Raw genomic sequence first — 22345 nt, forward strand, 5'->3', positions numbered from 1 at the left:
ATTAGAGTAAGATTTTCATGATCAGATTTGGGAAAATTTCATACTGCACCTCTCCTACTCAACACGTATATTATACATTCACTCCCGACTCGTCACAGCAATCTATCATCTCAAGATGGAAAGAAGAAAAAAAAAGAAACCATGCAGAAAATCCTGTTACTACATGCTGAGGCCTTGTTCCGCGTGCCTTCTTGCCTGTTAGGTTTGCTTATTAAATTTGTGGTCGTCGGAGCAGCTTGGACTGTGGCCTCTGATCTCCTCAGGCGGCTGAGGATGGCGTTCTAAAGCTTCCATCCATTACCACCTACAGCCTCCGATGGGAGAGATCTGCCCCATGTAAATTGAAATATTATTTTTCACAGCAGCCATGAAGCCTACAGGGCAGGAAAAAGTGAAACCAACTCCTACGAGATGTTTCTTATGGTTTACTGTGGCCACCATGCAGCAAGGAAAGGTTGGAACTGCTTGGGCAAGATTTGAAAGAAAAGATCCACAAGAGTTATTTTAAGACTTACTGTATTTTAAATTCTAAAGCAGGCAGTTTCACCCTGTCTTTCTCACACACACACACACACTTCAGACATCGATGGACTCAAAATGGATTAGCGAAGGATAGCGAGTCTTCACCGGACAGCAAGCTAGAGGTTTAAATGAAACATACTGATGTCCATGCACTGAATTCAAATTGTCATGTTACATGTCAGTACATATGCATATCCCCCATTGATCTGCTATTCGATGCATTCAAAAGAGAACTGGTGTCCCTGAGGAGGGGGCGCATCAAATCTCTTCAATCTCCTGAACAAATACGATACTTCAATTGTACCCTTGAGCTCCATTTCGGAAAAAAGAAGTCAGATTAAGTGCAGTAGTGCTGCTTGGGATGACCTGCAATTATCTGTTAGTAGCAGCAGGGGGTGGTGAAGGAGGAGGCGGGTTGAACTGCCTGGTTAACGTGCGATGATTCTCACCTATGCTTTATTACTGATAGGCTACTTGTATGTGTTTCTCTGTTCTTTTAGTGACCACTGTAGACAGAGAGAGCAGAAGTGGCATAGCTGGCACATGCACACACTTATACTCACACACACACACACACACTATTTTACTCACACAAGCTCATTTTAGCTTATACAAGCTAAATATGACAATAATCAACATGTATTACATGAAATATCCTTCCAATTAGAGGTACGAAGCATGTCAACTAGAAACATCTAAAGAAAATTATTCGGAGGAAAATGGTTTTAAAAATACAATGTGGTTTAATGTGTTTCCATTTTAATCAGTGAGGATTATAAGGTTTCTAAAGCAAACTGTACATCATAGTGACACACACACACACACACACACAAATGCACAAAGATGTACAAACATATATCAGGAAACAGAGGGAATTATGATTAAGTGATCAGGAAGTGGGAGAAGCTTAAACACTTGCAGACGGTTCAGTGGTTAAAGTTTGTGTTTCCGTTGTGTCTTTATTTTATAAGACAGCCATGGTACGGATGCAGCGTATTCAAAAAATAAAAAATAAAATGATGAACTGCAAATGAAATTGACAGCCTGTATCATCTTGCCTCAACAGCGATCTTGGTGTTTGTACACACTTATTGTAAGGCTAATTGAAGGCATGCTGTTTGCTGTCACTTGGCAGGGGAGACACAGCCAACTTCAGAGGGCGTTTTTCTCTCTCCCCCCCCTTCTGATACTGAATCCTTTTACTTTGTCTCGTTGCTTCACCAGCGCAAGATTCCAGCAAGAAATTGGCTCGTGCAGAACAAATAGCAGCAAAACTACAGCCATCTGCTTGGAGATCTGAGCACTGTGCATGTGCATGACATGAACACTCAAATGATGGAAACACGCATGAATGCTTATGTGCTCAGACACACACATTTACGATCAGATACAAGTACAGACATGGGAACTCCATAAAGCACCTACATGCACATAGACACTACATTAGATCCACATAAATGACCGAAGGAAAAAAAAAAAAAAACCCCTCAGAATTCTCTGAAGCTTGTAGAGAAACGGTCCAAAATACGCCTGCAGGCTCTAAACTCTGAAGTCTATTTGCAATTCAATTCTTAATTTAAAAGCCCATTCACTATTTAATCCTGTGTGATGAAGCATACTATACAAAATCAACTTCTTAACCAAAACCCCAAGTGGAGGCATGCAACCTTGGCAAACAGCGTGTCTCTGAAACAGCGGGATTTCCTGAATATATTAGACTGGCTGTTAGTGTGAGTCGAGGATTGATCAAAGGCCTCTGAGCTTTATGAAGTGTCACGATTTAAATATCCCTCCCCTTTAAACGAGGCCACTACAGTCACCGCTTTGGCACAAACACACAAGGAATAACTAATGCCTGAATTTTTGTAGGGAATTACACAATACACGCTCATTAACTTAAACCTATAGCGTCGTCATTTTATGTCTGTACTTTTGAGGGTCAACAAATTCAGCCGGTACCAAATTAAAAAACATACTTGTCCAATAAATCTGATTCTGATTACAAACACTTCTGAAAGCATAATGGTCTCAGAGGTTTAGCTACAGAAATAATTACACTTACAGGAAAAAAAAAAAATCCAATAAACTACATTAACGCAAACCCACAAACATTAATTACACGGTTTCACCACAATCCTACAAAAACGTTTAAGCTCATAAACACACAACAGTGACTCAAAAAACCCTCCTACATAAACACTGAACCCATCCCAGATTAAACGTCACTCACTTCAAAACTTAAAAGCCCTCCAAAAAGGCTATACATATAGAACATCTATGTACATTCTGTAAGTGTGAAGCCAATTTTTAATGTCAACAGCTATTCTAGGAATGCTTTTTCTTCAGCTCTTCTCCGAAAAGGCTGGGCTGAAAGCGAGGCGCTGGCGCGGGGCCTGGAGCGAGCTCTGTGCCGAGGACAATAGAAGTTCGTCAAACTTCGAGGCGTCCTGGAGCGGCTCGCTCACCGAGAGAAAAAGCGCACTCCCAGGAGGAACGGAGCGCCACGGTGGCAGATGGTGCTTTTTATTTGGAGCGAGAGTGGGCAGAAAGAGAAGCAATGGAGAAGGAAAGAAGAAGAAAAAAAAAACGGCGAGGACGGGGGATAAAAAAAAAAGGAAGAAAGCGTTTCTAAGCAACAAGTGAGTGTTGCCGCCAAAATCGGCTGCGAAACAGGAAGCGAGAGGTGCCAAAGCGGGAATGTGGGGAGGTGCCCTGCATTAGCTGACCTCACTGGGCTTCTAAGGAGCTGCAGGCCTGCATGATGTGTTTGTCATGACTAACACCGGTTCCTTTTTGCCGCCGATGACGGCATTCGGGATGGAAAGCTTCCTGTTCACTGCTGATGTGCCGTGTTTTCTGGAAGTGACTTTGATGCTTTTGAGGTGAATCTCTGAAAGCCGGGATCCTGCTGAACCAGCTGGCTCTGACCTCTTCATCCACTCAGTGTTAATCTGACTATCTGAGCACTCTCTTTGCCAACTCTGGCATCACCACCATAGCCACCTCATCAACTTTTCTATCAGTTCTCTCCTCTATCCAGCGCTAAGGAAGACCAAGGTGCTGCTTTAGGCTGGCTAACACCAAACCTTACTTTCTGAAGCTCAGATCCTTCAGCGACCTCTGTATCCTCGTGTCTCAGCACTTGTCTAGCTTTCTGAGAACGTTCCAGAAATCTATGTCGATATTCCAGAGCCGGAAGCCGGCCATGTGCTTGTGTGCCCTGAGCCATGCCCCTGAGGAGGGTGAAATATTCTTGATGTAGATCAATAGCAGCGCAAGGTCACTTTTAGATACAATTAAAAAGGCAGGGCTCTGAAGGCACCAAAGAGACATGGTGCATGAGAGGGCAAAACGAGGGTACGACTGAGAGCATGAGAAAGATCTCCTTTTTGCTCACTCATTCACTATTTACAGTACAGTCTCAGTTTCTGTTCTGTACAGAGAGCTTTAGGACTGCAGTGGAGGGGCAACCCCAGACCAAATACATAGAATTACTCTGACCTGCTATTATATAAATCATCAGAACATTAAGAAAATTAAGTACACCAAAACTGGGCATGTTTGGTGACTGGTAAATCACCACTTTTCAGTTGTCCAGTTTCTGTGCCCAGATTCCTGTTCTTTCTGGGGTTCTTGGTGAAACCCAGTGTGGTCTAGCTCTTCTGTCTCAAACATTTCAGTATGTGGTTTATTCTGAGATGCTTTTCTGCACACCATGAACATAAAAAGTGTGTTTGTTTTTTTTAAGTTATGATACCCTTCCTGTCAGCCTGAAGCCTGACCTTTCTTATAAAAAAAAAGTGTTTTCTTATCAAAAAAAAGTGTTTCCATCCAGGATCATGGACAGGTAGTCCAAGAAAGGCTGCCTAAAATCATTTGCACACAAACTCAAACCCTGAAAATACAGAAGTGCTAAGTGTGCACATTGAATACACCAAAAACAACTGTCTATTGGCTTTAGTTGTTGGTAAGAGGTTGGGTTGCCAGGTATGTGGTAAAACCACCCACAAACCAAAACTCATTGATTGTAAAATGTATTGGGATACAATTCCTGTTACAGAATACATTTATGCATGAGCAATACGTCTAAGAATAGCATTTTCTCTAAATAGTTCTTCAGCCAGGCTTCAAATTCATCACATTCCAAATTCATTCATAGATTTTCAGTAACTGCTTTATCCTGGGCACGTTTTGGTGAATCCGGAGAATATCTCAGGAACACTGTGGTCAAGACTGAAACAGACCCTCAAGTAGCCTAGGATGAGCATTTTTTGTTATTATTGGAATTTTTTATTAGTAGTTGATCTGTGAACAAGACCATGGTTCACTTTTCAAAGGGATCTGGCTTGTTATTTGGCTCTAATAACATTTAAACAGACTGTAGAAATGACCACTACACATTGAACTTATTTCTGAGTTGCTTAGACATGTCAAGAAAATAAAAATACAGACATTAGCTAGGGTCAAAACGTTTGGCCATATGGTGTATCTTTAAGGTTTGATGAAAGGGCAGAACATCTTATAGTTGAATCACAGGCCAACATCTTAATGATTTTTTTTGTGAAGCACACAAATTTCAGTCCCTCCAGTATTGTTGCATCCAAAATTGCTTGATTTTGCTGTGTGCGCGCGCATGTTCTTTTAATACTTGCATTGAAACTTGCAGAGTTTTTTTGCGTTTACTTTTAACTTGAACTGGTAAAATTGCAAGCACAGGACTCTTCTTTTAAGCTCCTACCAGTGAACATGTGTAATTTCTTTCTGTGAGCTGTACTCATGTTTGATGCACATGAATTCGAAGAGGGCTTTGGCTGAGTGCGAGCTGTGAAGACCTCATCCTCATCATTCCTCTTGGCACAAAGGTTTGGAAATGAAAATCTTGAAAAAGAAAACGGTAAGCTCCTCCGAATATCACAGGGTTTGGTTGATTTTGTGTTAATTTCTGCAATCGCAAAATCCCGGAGGCACTGAAATATTATGCTACATTAGAAAGTTGGTGAATAACCTTTTTAGCCTAGTCAGTTAGATTTCTGGGCTTTTACATGCACCAATAGGCTAGGTAATCAATTTATCACATGTCCACCCCTGACCCTGGACAGGCTGCCACTCCATTACAGGACTCTCTCTCTCTCAAATGTTCAGACGTTTTATTAAACAAGGTTTTGAAGTTCATTATGGCTAATAATGTAGTAAACTATCCACTTCTGAACTCCAGAAATAGCACACTAAGCATGAAACTACCTCAGACCAGACTAGAGTGATTAATTAAAGAAAATTAACATTCTTAGTCTAGAGTTTAGAGCTACAAATTCCCTTCCAGTGATCTCTGTTTAACATGCATGCACGTTTCTGTGAAGCTCCATCTCCAACTCCCGCTGTGTGAAGCTTTGTGGTAGCTTTGCGTTTGTGCATCTTTTGATGCACGCTGCCAAACGAGTGACAGGATCTAGTCAGTGGCAGCACATGAAACGGCTTCAGATCGCACTTAAAAACACTCCTCTCATCAGGATACAGAAGCTCGAGACATATACTTTCCAGACTCAGCATGCAAGAAAACGAACATATTGGTGGGGGTGGTGAAGCTGATGGTCTCAAACGGGTGAGGAAAATGAGGAGAGGGCCTGAGGAGGAGGCATTTGTCACTCTCATTAGCATCCCCTAATTACGGTCGGGCAGATTCGCTTGTAAAGAATCCGGAGCCTGCAGAGGACCGACTCTTTCCTTTGCCCTCAATCTCACGCCCTAGTTAACGCTGCACCACTGCTATGAATGCATATCTGAGGCAAGAGTGTAGAGGAGTAAAGAGGTAAGCAGGATGTTTAAGTTACTGTAGGCAGGATAATGTAGACATAACATCCTGCTATATTTGTTTTGGTCATGTCTGCTACCAGGCAGTGCTCCGAGACGGTATTTACACCTGCATTTTCATCCTGACAGGACTTTAACCACGTACATTCACGCAAATTAATCTGAATATACTTTTTTATCTTTCTGATGAAAATTTATGAAAATCTTCCACAGGTTTTTTTTTGTTTTATTAAATAAGCAAGTAAAATCATAACTAATCTAAAATATCAACTATTCATATTCTGTGTGGTCACTTTGTCTGTTGTGATTGCTGTATACATCTCATTAGCCGGCACCTTGGCATCAGCTTCACACACAACACATACAAAAAGGATTCAACAGCCAACAAGCTATGGACAGCTTCCCAACACATCTCCTGCTAAATATATAACCCACACAGAAGTAGTTCTGGAAGTAGCCTAGGAATTGTTGCAAAATTCTTAAGCCTTGTTATGTGCTTATGTATAGGATTAGAACCATGGTATTGTGTAGGGTTGCTAAAGCCGTTTTGAGAGCAAAATTTATACATGCAGCCATCCACCTTTCCCATTTCTAATACTCCTTTTTTTCAATATTTTTATTGCCTAGTTATGAAAAACATAAGAGGTGCAATGTATCTGAGTGAAAAATCATCTTAAATACGATCAGATATCAATCCAAGATTTCAAGCCAATATTGGCCCTGATGCTTAGTATCAGTTCCCTAGACCCAGATGTTTCTTTTATTTTCCATGCACATTTTGCGGGTTATTGTTTTGTAGAGTTGATGGATATCTTAAGGCAGGGCTTATTTTAGACTGGAGAGACCGTTTAGTCTCAGCGGTGGAACATGAACCCATGACTTCAAAGAGGTGCCATGTGAAGGAACAGCAGCGAGCACTTGAGAACACTTGAGGAGGAGCTCCTTTTGCACATTCTGAAGAAGTCTGCTAAAATTATCCTTCGATATCATCTTAAAAATGATTACGTGTAATGAAGGGTGGCAATGGCCCATGGGCAGATTTTGTATGCTGCCGAAAAGACTTCTTTGTACTAGTACTGTACTGTACACTACATGAGAAATAATGGCAGGAGCTGTGCAGATAAGACTGTAGCAAGGACTATCTATTTTGTATTGTTTTGTATTTTGCCTAATTCTGCTGCCATATCCTGTACTTGACACACACTCTACCATTATACGAGCAGCATGGTGGCATACACACTGCTGTAAATTGCCCAAAGGTGTGAAGGAGAGTGTGAATGTGTGTATCAGAAACTGTGTAGACTACCTGTTTATTGCTCTAAATATTCATATTAGTATCTCAGATATATAATTAACCTTGAGCTGGGTGTGACCTAAACAAGAAGGGTTTTTTAAAATCTTTTTTTTTTAATAATAATTATTATAAAACTGCCTCTGACATTTCCCAAAACTGTTGACCTAGACCACTGTTCCTCTGACCAGACAGTTGCTAGGGATGAATGAATGAACATGAGTTATCTAAACGCTTGCCCACATGACACTAAATCTCCCACTTGCATGGTTGATTTTATCTAGCTTTAACCAGACTGGACAAGCTTGCAGGACAAAAAAGAACTGGCATGCGTCCTATTGATATCTGTATTTGTATCTGTTTGGAACACATTATCTGTTCATTTCAGATAACATCCTTGTATTTGGTTACATCCATAGTGTGTGTAATGGACTACCATCCCATTCAGGGTCCCTGATCATGACCTCCAATCATCCATCCATCCATCCATAATTCATTCATCCATCCATCCATGCATGCATGCATCCATCCATCCATAATTCATCCATAATCCATCCATCCATCCATCCATCCATCCATCCATCCATAAGTAATTAAAAGTAAACTTTAAATCCAGAAAACAGACATAGTCCACCCATTAATAAAAAAAGTCCTTAGTTCATCCTGTCACACTGGGGGTTTTGGCCAATAACACCAGGAAGTCCACTTCAAATGAGGAAAAAGTAGGTCAGAGAAGCACAGGAACCCAAACTCAGACACCAATTTTGGGTAAGTGAGCATTATGTTTTTTTTTAAACAGGGTAATTAGGGAGCACAAAGTGATGCAGATGAGCGAGGAGGGGATGCTCATGTTCCAAGCTTTGTAGTGATCTGTGGCACGGCCCCTGCGGTGGGGAAGCTGACACTCCAGCGACCCCCCGTGTGGCAGAGTGTGCCAGCCTGCCAACTGGGCCATCTGGCAGTGTGTGTCCTGTGGGTGTGAGTTGCAAAGGTCCGATAGCTGGGGAAGGGGTATTTCTGCCAATATTTCTCATTCTCTTTTCTTTCCTTCTCTTGTCTCTTCTTACTCTCACCATCTTTGTGCCAAAAACGTGATCTTATTGGTAAAGCAGAGCCTGTACTGTAGGAGATGATCCCAAAGCTGAGGCAGATGATAGATGTTGATTTGAGAGTCTTGGCTCAGACTGTTGCTTGATCAGTTCAGCGTAAAAAAAATTGCTGCACAAAAGCAAAGACAATGAGACATTGTAAAACCATGACAGATTTCAAAGCCATGCCTCCAGGTGATGGTGATTCTGTGCTTGTCTTTGGTGTTGGCTGTTACTATTCAATTCAATTTGATCTGTCAGAGTAGAAAAAAAGCATTTCTTCAGGAGTCCTGCATGCTCCCCTTATGTTTATGAGGACAGGCAGAGGACAAAGCACTCAAAAGTGAGACCGCTGCCAAAAACAATGGTCCCAAGCCTCAAAATGACTTCTTTTAATGCTTTCAAAGTGCATGAAGACGGGACAAAAAAAACAAGCACTTATTGATGCAGATTTCATTAACCATCAAATTGTTATTTATCACTCACCTGCTTCATAATGTTTAGCAAAGGACAAGAAATATGTCCCAGAACAGTTCTGTCTGCCAGGCTGTAACTGTCAATCAACAAACAAGCATCTCATAGAGACAAATTAGGGGCTAGGCGAGAGAATAACTGTTATTATGATATAAGAGCTAACAGGAAGTAACAAGAGGGTTTTGCAGATGTTCAACAGCAAAATATAAAATGATAAAAAGATGCATCATTTTTTAATAAACTACAAATATTATAAAATTGTTGTGGTATAAGAAGAATAAAACACAGACATTGCGTACCATGTCATGTTTTTATTCTTTACATAAAACCGTGACGTAAAATGTCCATGAACTTCAGATCACTTTAAAAGGTGAAAGTCATTAGCAAAATTTGGATGACTTGACTGCCTGCTGTTTGAATAAGGTGCACTAGAGGCAGGATCATTAGTAAGGTAGAAGAACAGACTTGAGAACAGAAACTCACCAGAAGCACAGCTGATGTCCCGTTGGGCCGGAAGAGCTCTATGGACATGTCTGGAAACATACGTCCAATCCTAGAGATCACATCGTCCACGTACCTGTCGAGGGAAGGCCACACAGGAGATTCATATTCACGACCACGTTTATAAACCTGCCGAAGATTCAGCGAGTGAATTAAGAAAAGAAAGGAAAAAAAAAAAAGGGTCATGATTGCTGCCGTTAGCAAGTCGATGCCTTTTTTATTAAGGTAACCGTATTGAAAAAGCCGCGCTTTGTTGAATTCAATACTATTGACATGTTTGTGTCAAACTGGTAATGTATTCCCGGGTCCCGCCCTGAGTCATCACATTTATCTACTGTCTGAGACTTTGACTAATTCTCTCTTTACGCTTTGGTAACTTACAGTAGGAGACACTGATTAATCTGTGTGGGAACATGAGCATGTTGTTGAACTCAAATCTGCTGGACAGGGAATAAATGACCAGTCTGACGCATGAACGTGGAATTTGTGTGGACGTTAGCAGACATGGATTCTGTATTAACCGTTGAGAAAGACAAGCAGAAAACACCGTACTATAAAGACAGCGTTTTTTGAATTGTCAATTCTGATTGGTCAGAAGGAATTGTTCTTAAATATATAATAGCAGATCAGGGAATTGTTCTGTCTGCAAGGCAATGCACTGTTTTTTTTATTAAATATACTCATGTTTTTTATTTATTTTTTGTTAAATGCACTCGTGCCACACCTAAAAAAGCACAATTGTTGATATTATGACGTATTCTGTGAGAAGAAGGAGTCTCCAGTGTCAGCTTTTGCGACTATCAGATTTAAACCTGCAAATTTGTGTTTTCCGACATGTAGAAATTTTCAGCACAGAGGACTGTACACTTTACGATTGACATTTGACGTGACAAGCTGTTTATAGCTGCTACAGTGTATGCTGGAAGAGGGACATATTTTTTAGACAACATAATAAAGCCAGAAAGACCGGACCTCTTGTTTCCAAAACAACAAATTTACAGCATTTGTAGCATTCTTCTGAGGTCATGTTACAAGACGATCTCTCAATAAAACCGTTTATTTCACAACAAACAGGCATGAGCTGGATTTTCCAGCTATGAAGACAGCATGATAGACTCGACCCAACATCTTAAGAGACAGCGGGAACTAATTTGCACCGCAGACATCGCACAAGATTAAAAGAAACTACATGCGTAAAAAGCATGATGTAATTTTTTTAATGATTGAAAAATTGTTAGTGCAGGCTGAAGAATAAAAGATGCTGTTATAAGAAAATTCAGGACGGTAACAGTATCTCCGCTGTAATTTATATCCTGTTCTATTCCTCGGCCTTAGTTATGATATGGCTTAGCTGTTTACTCTAAACAAATTATATCTCCTCTGAATACAAGCAACTTTTTCATTTATGCCTGAACACGATGCCAGCGAACGAAAGTTTAATAACACAGCACACTTTCCCACTGAGAGAAACAAGCAGGAGATCTTGTAATAAAACAAGCCTCAGTTCAGCGGTGGTCTGTAAAACAGAGATTTTCTCTCTGAACGCCTTGCTCACCTTCACTGTTTAGAGGAGAATATGCATTATTTGAAACCCCTGCCAGAGACGTTGAGCTTGCTGCTCGTTAGACATCAGACCGCTCAGGGTTGGACAGCCGAAGCCTTGAGCCATCCCTCGAGTCAGCAGAACCGCAACCGAGAAGAGTCGCCCTCCCTGTATTGGCGGGTCAATTCTAATAAGGGTTTAATGAAAATCTCCCTTGCCATCAGCTATCAATAGACTTGAGGGACTGGCCTCACGCACAAAAAGGGGAAAAAAAAAATTCATTATAGAAGTGCCAGAGAGAGGTTTGGCTAGGGTGAGAGGATTAGTTGCAGAAGTCGTTTGAAAGTTATTGGGACAAAAGTGTACCTCGGCTATATTTCCCGGTTAAAAATGTACGTCCTGATAGCATGAGAATTTGAGGTAGGAAGTCTACAGGACCGCTCTGTTGTGTTTTCCCTGTACATCAGCATCAGAATCAAACAACACATGATTATTTCTGAACAATTTTCCTGGCACAGCTCAGTGCAAATGTTTGTATCCCTTATGGTTATTTTTAAAAGCCCTGTTACACTGTAGAGGCCAGAAGCTTGGAAGAAACATAAAAAGACAAGGTCCAGACAACATCTTCTACATGAACATTAAATAATAAATAATATTTAAAAAAAAAAAGCTCCTGGTGGTCCAGCGGCAGGATCCTGCACTTTCCCTGCTGTGGCCCGGGTTCAATTCCAGGGCAGGGAACCACCCAAGTCACAGAGGGGTTAACTCTCAGTGCTGGTCCCAAGCCTTGATAGAATGGATGATCTGCTGTGGTGACCTTGAACAAGGAGCAGCTGAAGGACTACAACAACAAATGCTGTTTTTTCCCAGGCAGTAAGATAGCACAGGTGCTAGCATTGAGCGCTAGAGGAGCAAAGTGCACAGAGTACAGATTTTTCTTTTTGAAGATAGTGACGGATTGATGTACTGCTGTCAGGATAGAGGTTAGAAGTTCATTCCACCAACAGGGACAGTCAGTTTGAAGGTTCTGGAGAAGGAACCTCATGCTGAGTAGCTACTACCAGGCATCACTTCTTAACTGACCACAGGCAAGAAGGAACATAAACATCAAGGAGACTGTTAAGGTCTTCTTCATGCGCATCAAGGTTTAGATTTTCATACAGGTGACTACAGGAATCTTCTACATGGGCATCAGGACCTTGAGGTTGATTTGGGCGATTACAGGAAGCCAGTGGAGTCAGACAAAGAGGGGTGGGACTGGTACAGATATATCAATTATTTTTATGACAAAAGCACAAAAAAATAGCTTATAATCTAATATGTCTAACATTTCCTAACACTCTTTGTAACTGCTGGTTCTTTTCTTGGATGACCTTGAGCACTTGATTGGTGTGCATTTTCTATACTGGTTCTATACTAAACTGGTTGTTGATTTCATTCTAAAATTGGGTTATTTTTATAATATTCCATTTTGGAAATGTACTGCACATCTGCAGCCAGTCTTTCTAAATGAGCCAAGTTGTTAATATTCTGCGCTACTGGCAGATTATTGGCAATAGCCGAGCTTAAAGGTAATCGAATGGGGTGTGCAATTACATCTCAATTGGCAACGCGGAGGGGAGCCAAGCCAGCTACAAGACAAGACATGCTTTAATATCCCACTGCTTCATCTGTCTCAGGTGTGAAATCTCCTCAATCTCCATGCATCTTTGGTTCATGGGAAGCATATTGCTGAAGGTTTTTGCATCCATAGCTTGTGATTTGCAGTATGCTGAACCACTCAGAAGCTACCTCATTTTTTTTTCTCGCTTCAAAGCTTCTGTTCAGAACCTAATGCCTATCCCTTTCCTTCAGGCTCTGCCACAGGCCTTTTAATTAGCATTGTTTTAATTGCCTGCTAATCACCAGCATATTCTTTGAATCACTGCAGGCACACACACATGCACACTTAGAGGCTGGGTTCAACCTGAGAGCAAAAGCCTCACTGGAACATGATGCGTAGAAGATCTAGAGTTGAAGCTGCTCAGCCATGAATAAGCAAATGAAGGATCGTTTAAAGCCAAGCAGAAGCAAATCAGGCAAAACAGTGCGACAAGTTTTGCTAAACTGTGGGTGGAATTGCTGAAAATCCAGCAAGTTATAACTTGGCTCATGTACACTTGGGTCTTTCCAGCTTATATACCAGTCCAGGTCTGTTTCTGGTGCTGAAGTAACTCCCCATACACAATAACTCGGAGTACTTTGATGCGCAAGAACTTACTTTCTAACCCTACTGTCACCTAAACACTTACCAAGCTGTTCATTTTCTTTGCCTGTGCATGACACGGAGCTGCAATTTCAGCAAGCGACAGAGTTAAAGCCTCATAAGCAACATTTACATTTATGGTATTTTGGCAGACGGCCTTACATTTTGTAAAAGTTAAATAAAAGTTTTTTTTTTTTTTTTAAAGCAACACGTCTTTCAGCAAACCTATATGCATACACATTGTAGAACCTTGGCATATGAATGCCCTCCCTTAATAATTCAAATTTTGCAAGACATTTGTATCGGCATATGAAGCATTTTCGGCATATGAATGAACCAAACTGTTCTATTTTTAGCCCAAGCTTGGTGGCATGACTTCCTGTGTGGACCTTCGTCATGGAATGCTTGGCTTGGGTCATTTGTTTGGACGCAGCCATAGGAGTTTACATAGCCAGTTTACACACGCCTCGTATTGGTAATATTGCTAATATTTTTGGGTGGCTGGAACGGATTATCTTCATTTACATTATTTCTTATGGGAAAATTTGTTTCCTCCAGAAACCTTTTCAACAATTGTGATATAATTTTATTGCCTACTTCACTACTGCATTTGAGAGTGGGGTGGTGGGGTTATGAGAATTGGGAAGCTGGATGTTGCACGCTCATAAGCGACAACAATATTGTCTGATACATATCCACAAGTGGCAAACTGCAAGCTCTGCCAAGATCTCATCATGTCCCTGAAGAACTCTATAATTCTCTTTTATCTAGAGGTCATGAAAGTTGTATCTGGAGGTCATGAAGGTTTTATCTGGAGGTCATGAAGGTTTTATCTGGACGTCATGAAGGTTTTTCCTGGAGGTTATGAAGGTTTTATCTGGAAATCATGAATCTTTTATTTGAAGGATCTGGCTACTTTTATCAACAGAGCCCACTCAGGTGTTATTCAGGCTCTCGTCATCCCAACACCAGACTACTACATCTCCCATCCAACCTCTACAGCTGATCCAAAATGCATCTGCACGGCTTGTTTTCGCATCGCCGCTCTGCTGCATTCACTCCACTTCCTATAGCTGCCCACGTCGATACAAAGCCAAACACGGAGCAGCGTCCACCTACCTGAAGACACGACTTGAACCACCATCCCTCAAGACTTACTCTTCTCTGCCTGTCTGAACAGCTGAGTCACTGGCTGTCTTGAAAAGAAGACTGAAGACCCGCCTCTGCAAAACGCTTAAGCTACCACTAAATCTGCATCATTGAGAAAACAACCATCAGGATACTATTGCCAAGTATGTACTGAATGAAGCACGCTGGGGCATGCCGTTATAGGCAAATAATCAACAGGAGCAACGGTCTTATAACACAACAAATTTTTTTATTTACTAAAGAATGACGTGGCATATATTTCAGCCATTTATTTTCTGTTATAATAACCTCCACTTTTCCAGGAAGACTTTCTACAAGATTTTGGAGAAAATCAAGATTTACTAACATACATTGAGAAGAGTTCAAATCTGAGAAAGAGAAAGACTGTTTTCAGGAAACAGGAACATTTATGATCTTATAAATGTTATCAGACATTAACAACATAAACAAATGAATTATTTTATCGCCGGAAGTTTCAGTGTGAGACGTGCGTTTCTCCCCTATGTTGGACAACCTTACACAGAATTTTAGTGGTTAGAGATAAACACCTTCAAATTTTATATGTTTATGAACAAGCACTTGGGGTGTCTCAGAGAACAGAGATGGGTTTGATATCACCATTTACATTGAAGACAGAAACATTTATGTTTTTGTTTTTTAAGAACTTTTCTATGAATATTTTGCCCCTAGTAAGTTAGGTAAAAACAGAAATACTTCTAAAAAACGAAAATTCCTAAAGCCCTGAAGATGTACTTTCATGAGTCATTAATCACCACTGTGGAGTGTGACATGACAAAGAAATCTAAAGTTGAACATGGACACAACTAAAAACAAGCACAAATTCCATTTTTGGGCCTCTTAAAATGTGCTAATCAGCGAATCAGTGTGCTCTGCCAACCTAGAAGATTTGGATTTCTTTGTATTTTTCTGAATAAAGAAAGAATAATAATATCAAAATGAATAATTCATGAATGTAACCATATATACTCCAATCTTCCCCCTCAACCCTCATAGCACTGGAGGTAAGGTTTGAATGGCTACGAGCTCGTGAGCAATTGCTGATTGAATAAAATATTTATTGGAGCACATTGAAGTGATGCTAGTGATTTTTCATTTTGCAGGTGAATTTTGTCGTGGGGATTTGGCCATTCAGCCATAAGAGGTTCACTGATGTCGCGTGAGGAGGTTTGGGAAAATAACAGCCTGTGTTTCATTCCAAAGGTGTTCAGTAGGGTTGAGTGAAGTGTTGGGAAGTTGTGGCTCTGTGGTTAAGATGTTGTACTACTGATTGGAAGGTATCCCAGGACCACCCAGCTGCCACTGCGGGGCCCCTGAGCAAGACCCTTAACCCTCAATTCCTCACTTATATGAACAACAAACGTAAGCTACTCTGGATAAGGGCATCTACCAAATGCTGTAGATGTAAATGAGTCAGAGGCAGGGCTCTGTGCAGGACACTCGAGTTTTACCACTCTGACCTTCACACACCATGTCTTCATGGAGCTCGCTTAGTGCACCGTCATGCTGGAATATGTTCAGGCTTCTTAGATCAAGGGAAATACTAATACTAATGATTCCAACTTTGTGGCCAAAGGTTGGTTCAAAGAACCATGGCCAGATATCCTCAACATTTTAGACAAATACATAATATATGAGATACCATAAGATACGACTGTGCTTATTGCTAGATGTTAAATTTTGCTAACATTGAGACCAGACTCTGGGAAAATCGCTAGAAATGATCTGGTTAGTTATATATAGTTACTTTCAGTTGGTTAAAAATGCTGGACAACACTCCAAAATATTTCCTCTTAGCAAGTGAAATATGTTTATACAACCATTAGGCTACTCAACATGGTGAAAATGTTTGATGTTTTGATCACTTAAGCTGGGATTGCTTTCAAAGACAACAGACTGCTGTCTGATTGTAGTAATGAGCTAGCTATCTGTGATAGCCTAACGCTTCTGATTCAGGATACTAGCTAGCTAGTTAGTTGACTTACTTTTTCCATTTTAATTATACCAGCAAGTAGGGGTAGGAATATGTACAAATGAACTACATCTATTTAAATAGAACCGATGTCTTACTGGTTACTCAGGATCATTTCTCGTTGTTTTTCGCCCCAGATCTATTAGAATGGTTCATGATTGTTGTATCTTCCTGATATCCTGACATTAGTGAAGTAAATCGTGTCATAAGTTTCTATTCTTTAGTATGATCTGCTTTTTTACACAAATCATGAGGCCCCCTGGTGGTCTGGTGCCCTAAACTGCTTAATTAAAGTATTTCTGCTCTGTTACCACTGAGCTTTGTGAAACATGGCCGCCATGCAGCTTTCAGTGAATGAATAGGAACAAAATCGCTTCGGTCAATAAGTGTATTTGAAGCTAACGTGTAAGGTGCTCTGATGAGAGCCGGAGACGACGGAACGAGCCGGAAGGAACCAGGCGTCTCTCTGACCACCAGCCGAAGGCTTTTCTTTTTATCCAACACGCAATCTAAATGCAAAGTTAATGAGAACTCGGTGGAGCTAGACATCAGGGAGGTTCTGTTAGGCGGTTTAAAAAGAATTCACTATGAACAGAATCCCGAATGTTAATGCTCCAGATTATCTTTTCTGGCCGCCAGGATGATGAAACCTTTTCCACAAAATTACAAACGCGTGCCGTGTTTAAATTATACAAAAATCAATAATTAAAAAAAAAAAGAAAAAAAAGAAAGGCTTTGGGGTGAGATTTCTGATACCAAACCAGTTGTGTGGAAAAACATCCCAGACTTTGTGCACTTTGTTCTTCTTGGTATAACAGGGCAACATATTTCCCGCACTGTATGATTAATGCTACGACGTGATCAAATAGCCCTTTCTTGTGCCTGCGCGAGAGGCTGCGATGAATGCTGATGGATTGGGGGGGGGGTTGTGTGTTACTGCCTTCATCTTTCGCTCTAATCAGAGATCACCAGCAACTGAAATTTTCATATTGCTCCAGCTGTGGATATTCTGCTGCAATGCAGCACCGAAATTAGACCCTTGTTTCATCAGAAGACTGGTAAACAAATTCTTATTAGGTTCACCTTAAAATACGTCGAGTGGTCCGTGTCATAACTTGCCTTTGTATAGAGCCACTTAATGGAAGCCACAACACTGGTAGGAGATTTGTATAAACAAATATACTGTTCGAAAATGAACAGATCAGCACATTTCTACACATATCGTATCTAAAGCATGTCATATGACACTATTTGGAAATGAGGTAACAAATTCAGAGGAGAAATTGGTGGCTCTGGGATGTAGTGGAGATGTTTATTTTTGCTGGAATGGCTTAAGTCATCTTAAGAGAAGGCGTCAGTGCAAATCAATACCAATTTTTTCTGACTGATCAGCTTTATCCTATGATGAAACATTTCTGTCCTGATGGGACTGGTGTCATCCGGGATGACGGAAATGGACAGGACTAAAGTGACAACTCTGCTCTGCTGAGGATTCGAACAACACATATATGTTCTTTGCACATTTTCTCCTCAATGCACACCATATGCTCAGGCCTGATACCACACACACACACACACACACACACACACACACACACACAAAAACCCTTAAATTATTCTTATTATATTTTCTCAGCATGGTATTCTATAGGAAAATAATCAACAGCAGGGTGGTATAAAGATTGTTTTCCAATAGCAGAAACAGTTACATTAAATATAGTGGATTCTTGTGACACATGTTAATTCTTATTACTACTTCCTGCTATGTACTATGAACTAAACGTCATTCTTGTTTTATAAATTAATAAGACAAAAAAAAAACTTCCCATGTTACTGCAAAACCTTAAAGCCCCTTGTCCTGAAGACGGAGCTCTGACATTGGAGACTCCTTCCCAAAATGTTAAACAAACACATCTTCATGTAAAAAATAAATTAGAAGAGTCCAGGATTATACAAGTCTAGGATTTCGTCATTGTGTGACCTCGGAAATAAAGACAAAACTCGAGCAAACTCCAGACTAGATATTCGGAGGAGCTTGCAATTTTTTTTTAAAGATTGCCCCTGATTTTCCCACAGATTTGGGCCAAGGTGCGTCATATGGCAGCATAACACACATTGAGCCAAAGGTGTCTTCGATTCCATGAGTACAGCTATCATAAAAGATCATTGCATACATGACTTCCTTCACTGGTGGGAGTTTAAAAGAACAATCATGTGCTTGCAAATTTACCAATTCAAGTAGATTTCCACACACACACACAAAAATAAATAAATCACACAATAAACCCTCACAAATTCTTAAAAAAATAAAATAAATAAATAAATAATTTTTAAAAAAAATAACCTAAACAAACAAACAAAAAACACAGAAAAAGCAAGCATTAATAAATATATAAAGCTTAAATATAAATATACACCTCCCCCTCAAAAAAATCACAAAAAACACAAATTTTGGGGGGAAAAAAACCCCCAAACAAACAATCAAAAAAACACAGAAAAATCAAGCATTAATAAATATATAAAGCTTAAATATAAACACCCCCCCTCCCAAAAAAAAATCACAAAAAACTCAAAAATTTAAAAAACAAACAAAAAAACAAACCTTAACTCAAAACAAACAAAAACAAAAAATCAAGCATTAATAAATATCTAAAACATAAATATAAATATACCCCCACAAAAAAAAACACAAATTTTGAAAAATAAACCCCCAAAACTTTAACCCCTCCGAACAAACAAAAACAAACAGACAACAAAAAAAAAATAGCAAAATCAAGTATCAATAAATATATCAAGGATAAATATAAATATCCCCCCCCCCCAAAAAAATAAAAATAAATAAATAAAATAAAATAAAAATACACAGCAAAATCAAGGATTTTTTGGTACTTTGTTTAGTAGTTTAGTATAAATTACTACAACAGAAACGTAGCAATAATAAAAACCAACTTCTGACCAATCAGAACAGCGGCACACATTCCAAAGTTTCAGTGTGATTCCTAAGATATTCACACTAATTCCTCTTACACAACCCATGTGCTGCGTGGATTTACCGGTAGAACCCTGTATATATATATATTTTTATCTCATTATAAACTATAACTGCTGTCCAAATAGCTGCTGGGAGTCTGTCTGCATGCAAGGCTTGGCTCCCTCTGTGCCAGATTAGCTGATTAAATGCTGCCCAATTCTGTTCAGAGGATTAATAACTACACAGAAGGAACACACGGCCGAATATAATCGCTCGGTGCTTCCTGGGGACCTGAATTACATGCGCATGCCGGTGTAATATGATTCAGTCATCCTGCGAGTTTCTGCTTTAGAACCAAGCAACTCCATCCTGCATCCTCGAGAGCCACAGCACTGCTGCTGTAACACTTCAAACAGGGTTGAACTTTAATTGCAGGGTTTTTAATTTTTTATTTATTTATTTTTTATGAGATAAACAGGGAAATCTACTGATATATCTAAATAATATTGCCAGAATTCACATAACCACTGCTTCGGCTCTGTGTTACAGGATAAAATAATCCACACCAGGTTGGAGTTATGGAGTTAAGGTTAGAGCTCCAATGTGGATTATTTTCCTGTAACAGCACAACTTAAAGTGTGTTTGTCCTCTTAGACCACAGTGATTTATGCATTTGAGAATTGAAATGTTTTTTGTCCCCCCGAGATATCTGTATTTTAATTCAGTTTGTTACCACAAGCTTCAGCTCCTAAGCATCACGAATCCACCTCGGTATCCAGCCACCATATTTTTTTTTTTTTTGGGTTAATAGCCACATCTGAACACAACACATGATTCCAAGACACTATTACGAAGTGAAGATCTTTCTTTTTTTCAAAGCTAACATCATGGATATCTGCTCATAGTTGATATGAACTGGTGAGCGGGAGCGAGACTCGAACCCAGATCTTCAACCACTAAAATTCTGTGTAAGGTTATCCAACTGAGAGTAAAACCAAACATCTCACACTGAAACCCAACAGAGTCCTGACAGATTTTATATCAGGCTTACAGCCATAAAATCATTTCATTTCTTTAAACTGATAAGTTGATTTCCATTCAGCCGGCTACCTGAACGCCACAACGATATGGTTATGATAATAAGGTAATAAATGCTAACTTTAGACTCAGCTAGCTGCTGGAACGTATGCATGAATGTTGCAGCAACAGGTTTCAGGTTTAATGAAGCATGCGAGTCTGTTTTGTTGATCAGATTTAAAGCAGAGATCCTTTTTTTTCTTTTTAACTTCCATCCAAAATAAAAAAAAAAATAAAAAAAAAATAATACAATAAATTGTATATTCTGAAGCTCTGTCCATTAATGCAAAACAAAACTTCCTTGCCTCGTCTGATCCGTCTCTGCAATCTAATGACTAGCGTGTTGGACAAATATTCATTTTAATTAAAAAATAAATAAATAAATAAAAAACAGGAGTTACAAAATAAAGAAAAACAATGCATTATAATCACAAATACCCAATTATCACATTCAGTCACAGCATTAACATTTCGCTTGTAGCTTTGGAAAACTAGCTGGCGAAGCAGAATGGAAATGTTTGATAGGGGAAGGGGGGGGGGACATAACAGCAAACCAGCATGAAGGCTATGCTGCATAATTCATGCGCTACTCCTTTTAGAAATGGCAAATTCATCAGGACAATAGCACCTGACAGAGGAATCGCTGTCTCCGTTCACCTTCCCGAACTCGCCCTTTCCACGCCTTAAACGTCAGCGCGCCTCTATCGGAGACCCAGAATGCACCGCAGCGTGGCATGTGAATGCACTTCCAGCAGATTTATCGTGACAGCCTGACTTTATTGTGACCTTTAATGATATGTTCTTGCCAGGCCGAAGGAAATTTTCAGATTCTGACATTTAGAATGATTCTTTAGGCCTATGGGGTCAGAGGGCAGACACCTTTAGATTTTTCTTCGCATGGAGATTTATTAGTAAGGGTTGTAACGAAAACGAACATTATTTTTTAGTGAGATCCACGTGGCGGAAACGTGACCCGCACAGACGCCTCTAGCGGAAGCCTAACCGAACGCATCATATCCGCGCCGCTAAAACCTGCAAACCCGGAGCATTACCGAGATTATTTCCACAGAGCCTGAGTGCTTCCTTGCTGTGTGGCCTTCGCATACAGCCCTGTATACACTGAAATAAAGCAGCACCTGGCCACAACCTCTCTCTCTCTCTTTCCCATTTCTCCATCTTCTCTTCATTTGCTTCCAGCTTTCATCTCCAGCTGGAGAACTACGCTGTCTCTCTTCTCATCCTCCTTGTTCCCACTCTTACAAGGCTCTTATCAAAGCGCAGCATCTATGACCCCTTCAGAATGACCCACACAACCAGAAACAATGAAGTATTTTTCTCTGCTTGCCATATGGACAGCACAGGAGCGACGCATACACTGGTGAGTTTGTGGAGCAGAAACCGCCGCCGGTTCTCTCCAGCAGGGACACGTCGTCAGAGTATTGAGCGATAACTTACCTGTTTTTTATTACAAACTATGAGATTTAATATACAGAGGAAATGGTTTACTTTAAATATGAGATTTGTTGGATGTCGGGGTTTGTTTTCCACTGAGCTTTTCTCTTCTATTGTGGAGAAGGTATGAGAATAAGAAACTTATACAGCAAATGTAGCATTTAGAAAGAATTAAATCCTCATCCAGAAAACTTTGTTTGTATCCTAAAAAGATGGCGCTATAAATCATCATCA

At 40.1% G+C, this 22345-nt stretch overlaps 1 protein-coding gene across 1 annotated transcript in view; it reads right to left on the bottom strand.

Moving 5' to 3' along the window:
* The window catches only part of med27 (mediator complex subunit 27), a 55404-nt gene that overhangs the window by 13394 nt on the left and 19665 nt on the right, over positions 1-22345 (bottom strand). Inside the window, exon 4 of the mRNA XM_058390330.1 lies at positions 9667-9760. Coding sequence (XP_058246313.1) covers positions 9667-9760 — 94 coding nt within the window. The remainder of the gene's footprint in view (positions 1-9666; positions 9761-22345) is intronic.

Source organism: Hemibagrus wyckioides, linkage group LG05, assembly GCF_019097595.1.
Source record: "Hemibagrus wyckioides isolate EC202008001 linkage group LG05, SWU_Hwy_1.0, whole genome shotgun sequence".
In the NCBI taxonomy this organism is placed as follows: Eukaryota; Metazoa; Chordata; class Actinopteri; order Siluriformes; family Bagridae; genus Hemibagrus; species Hemibagrus wyckioides.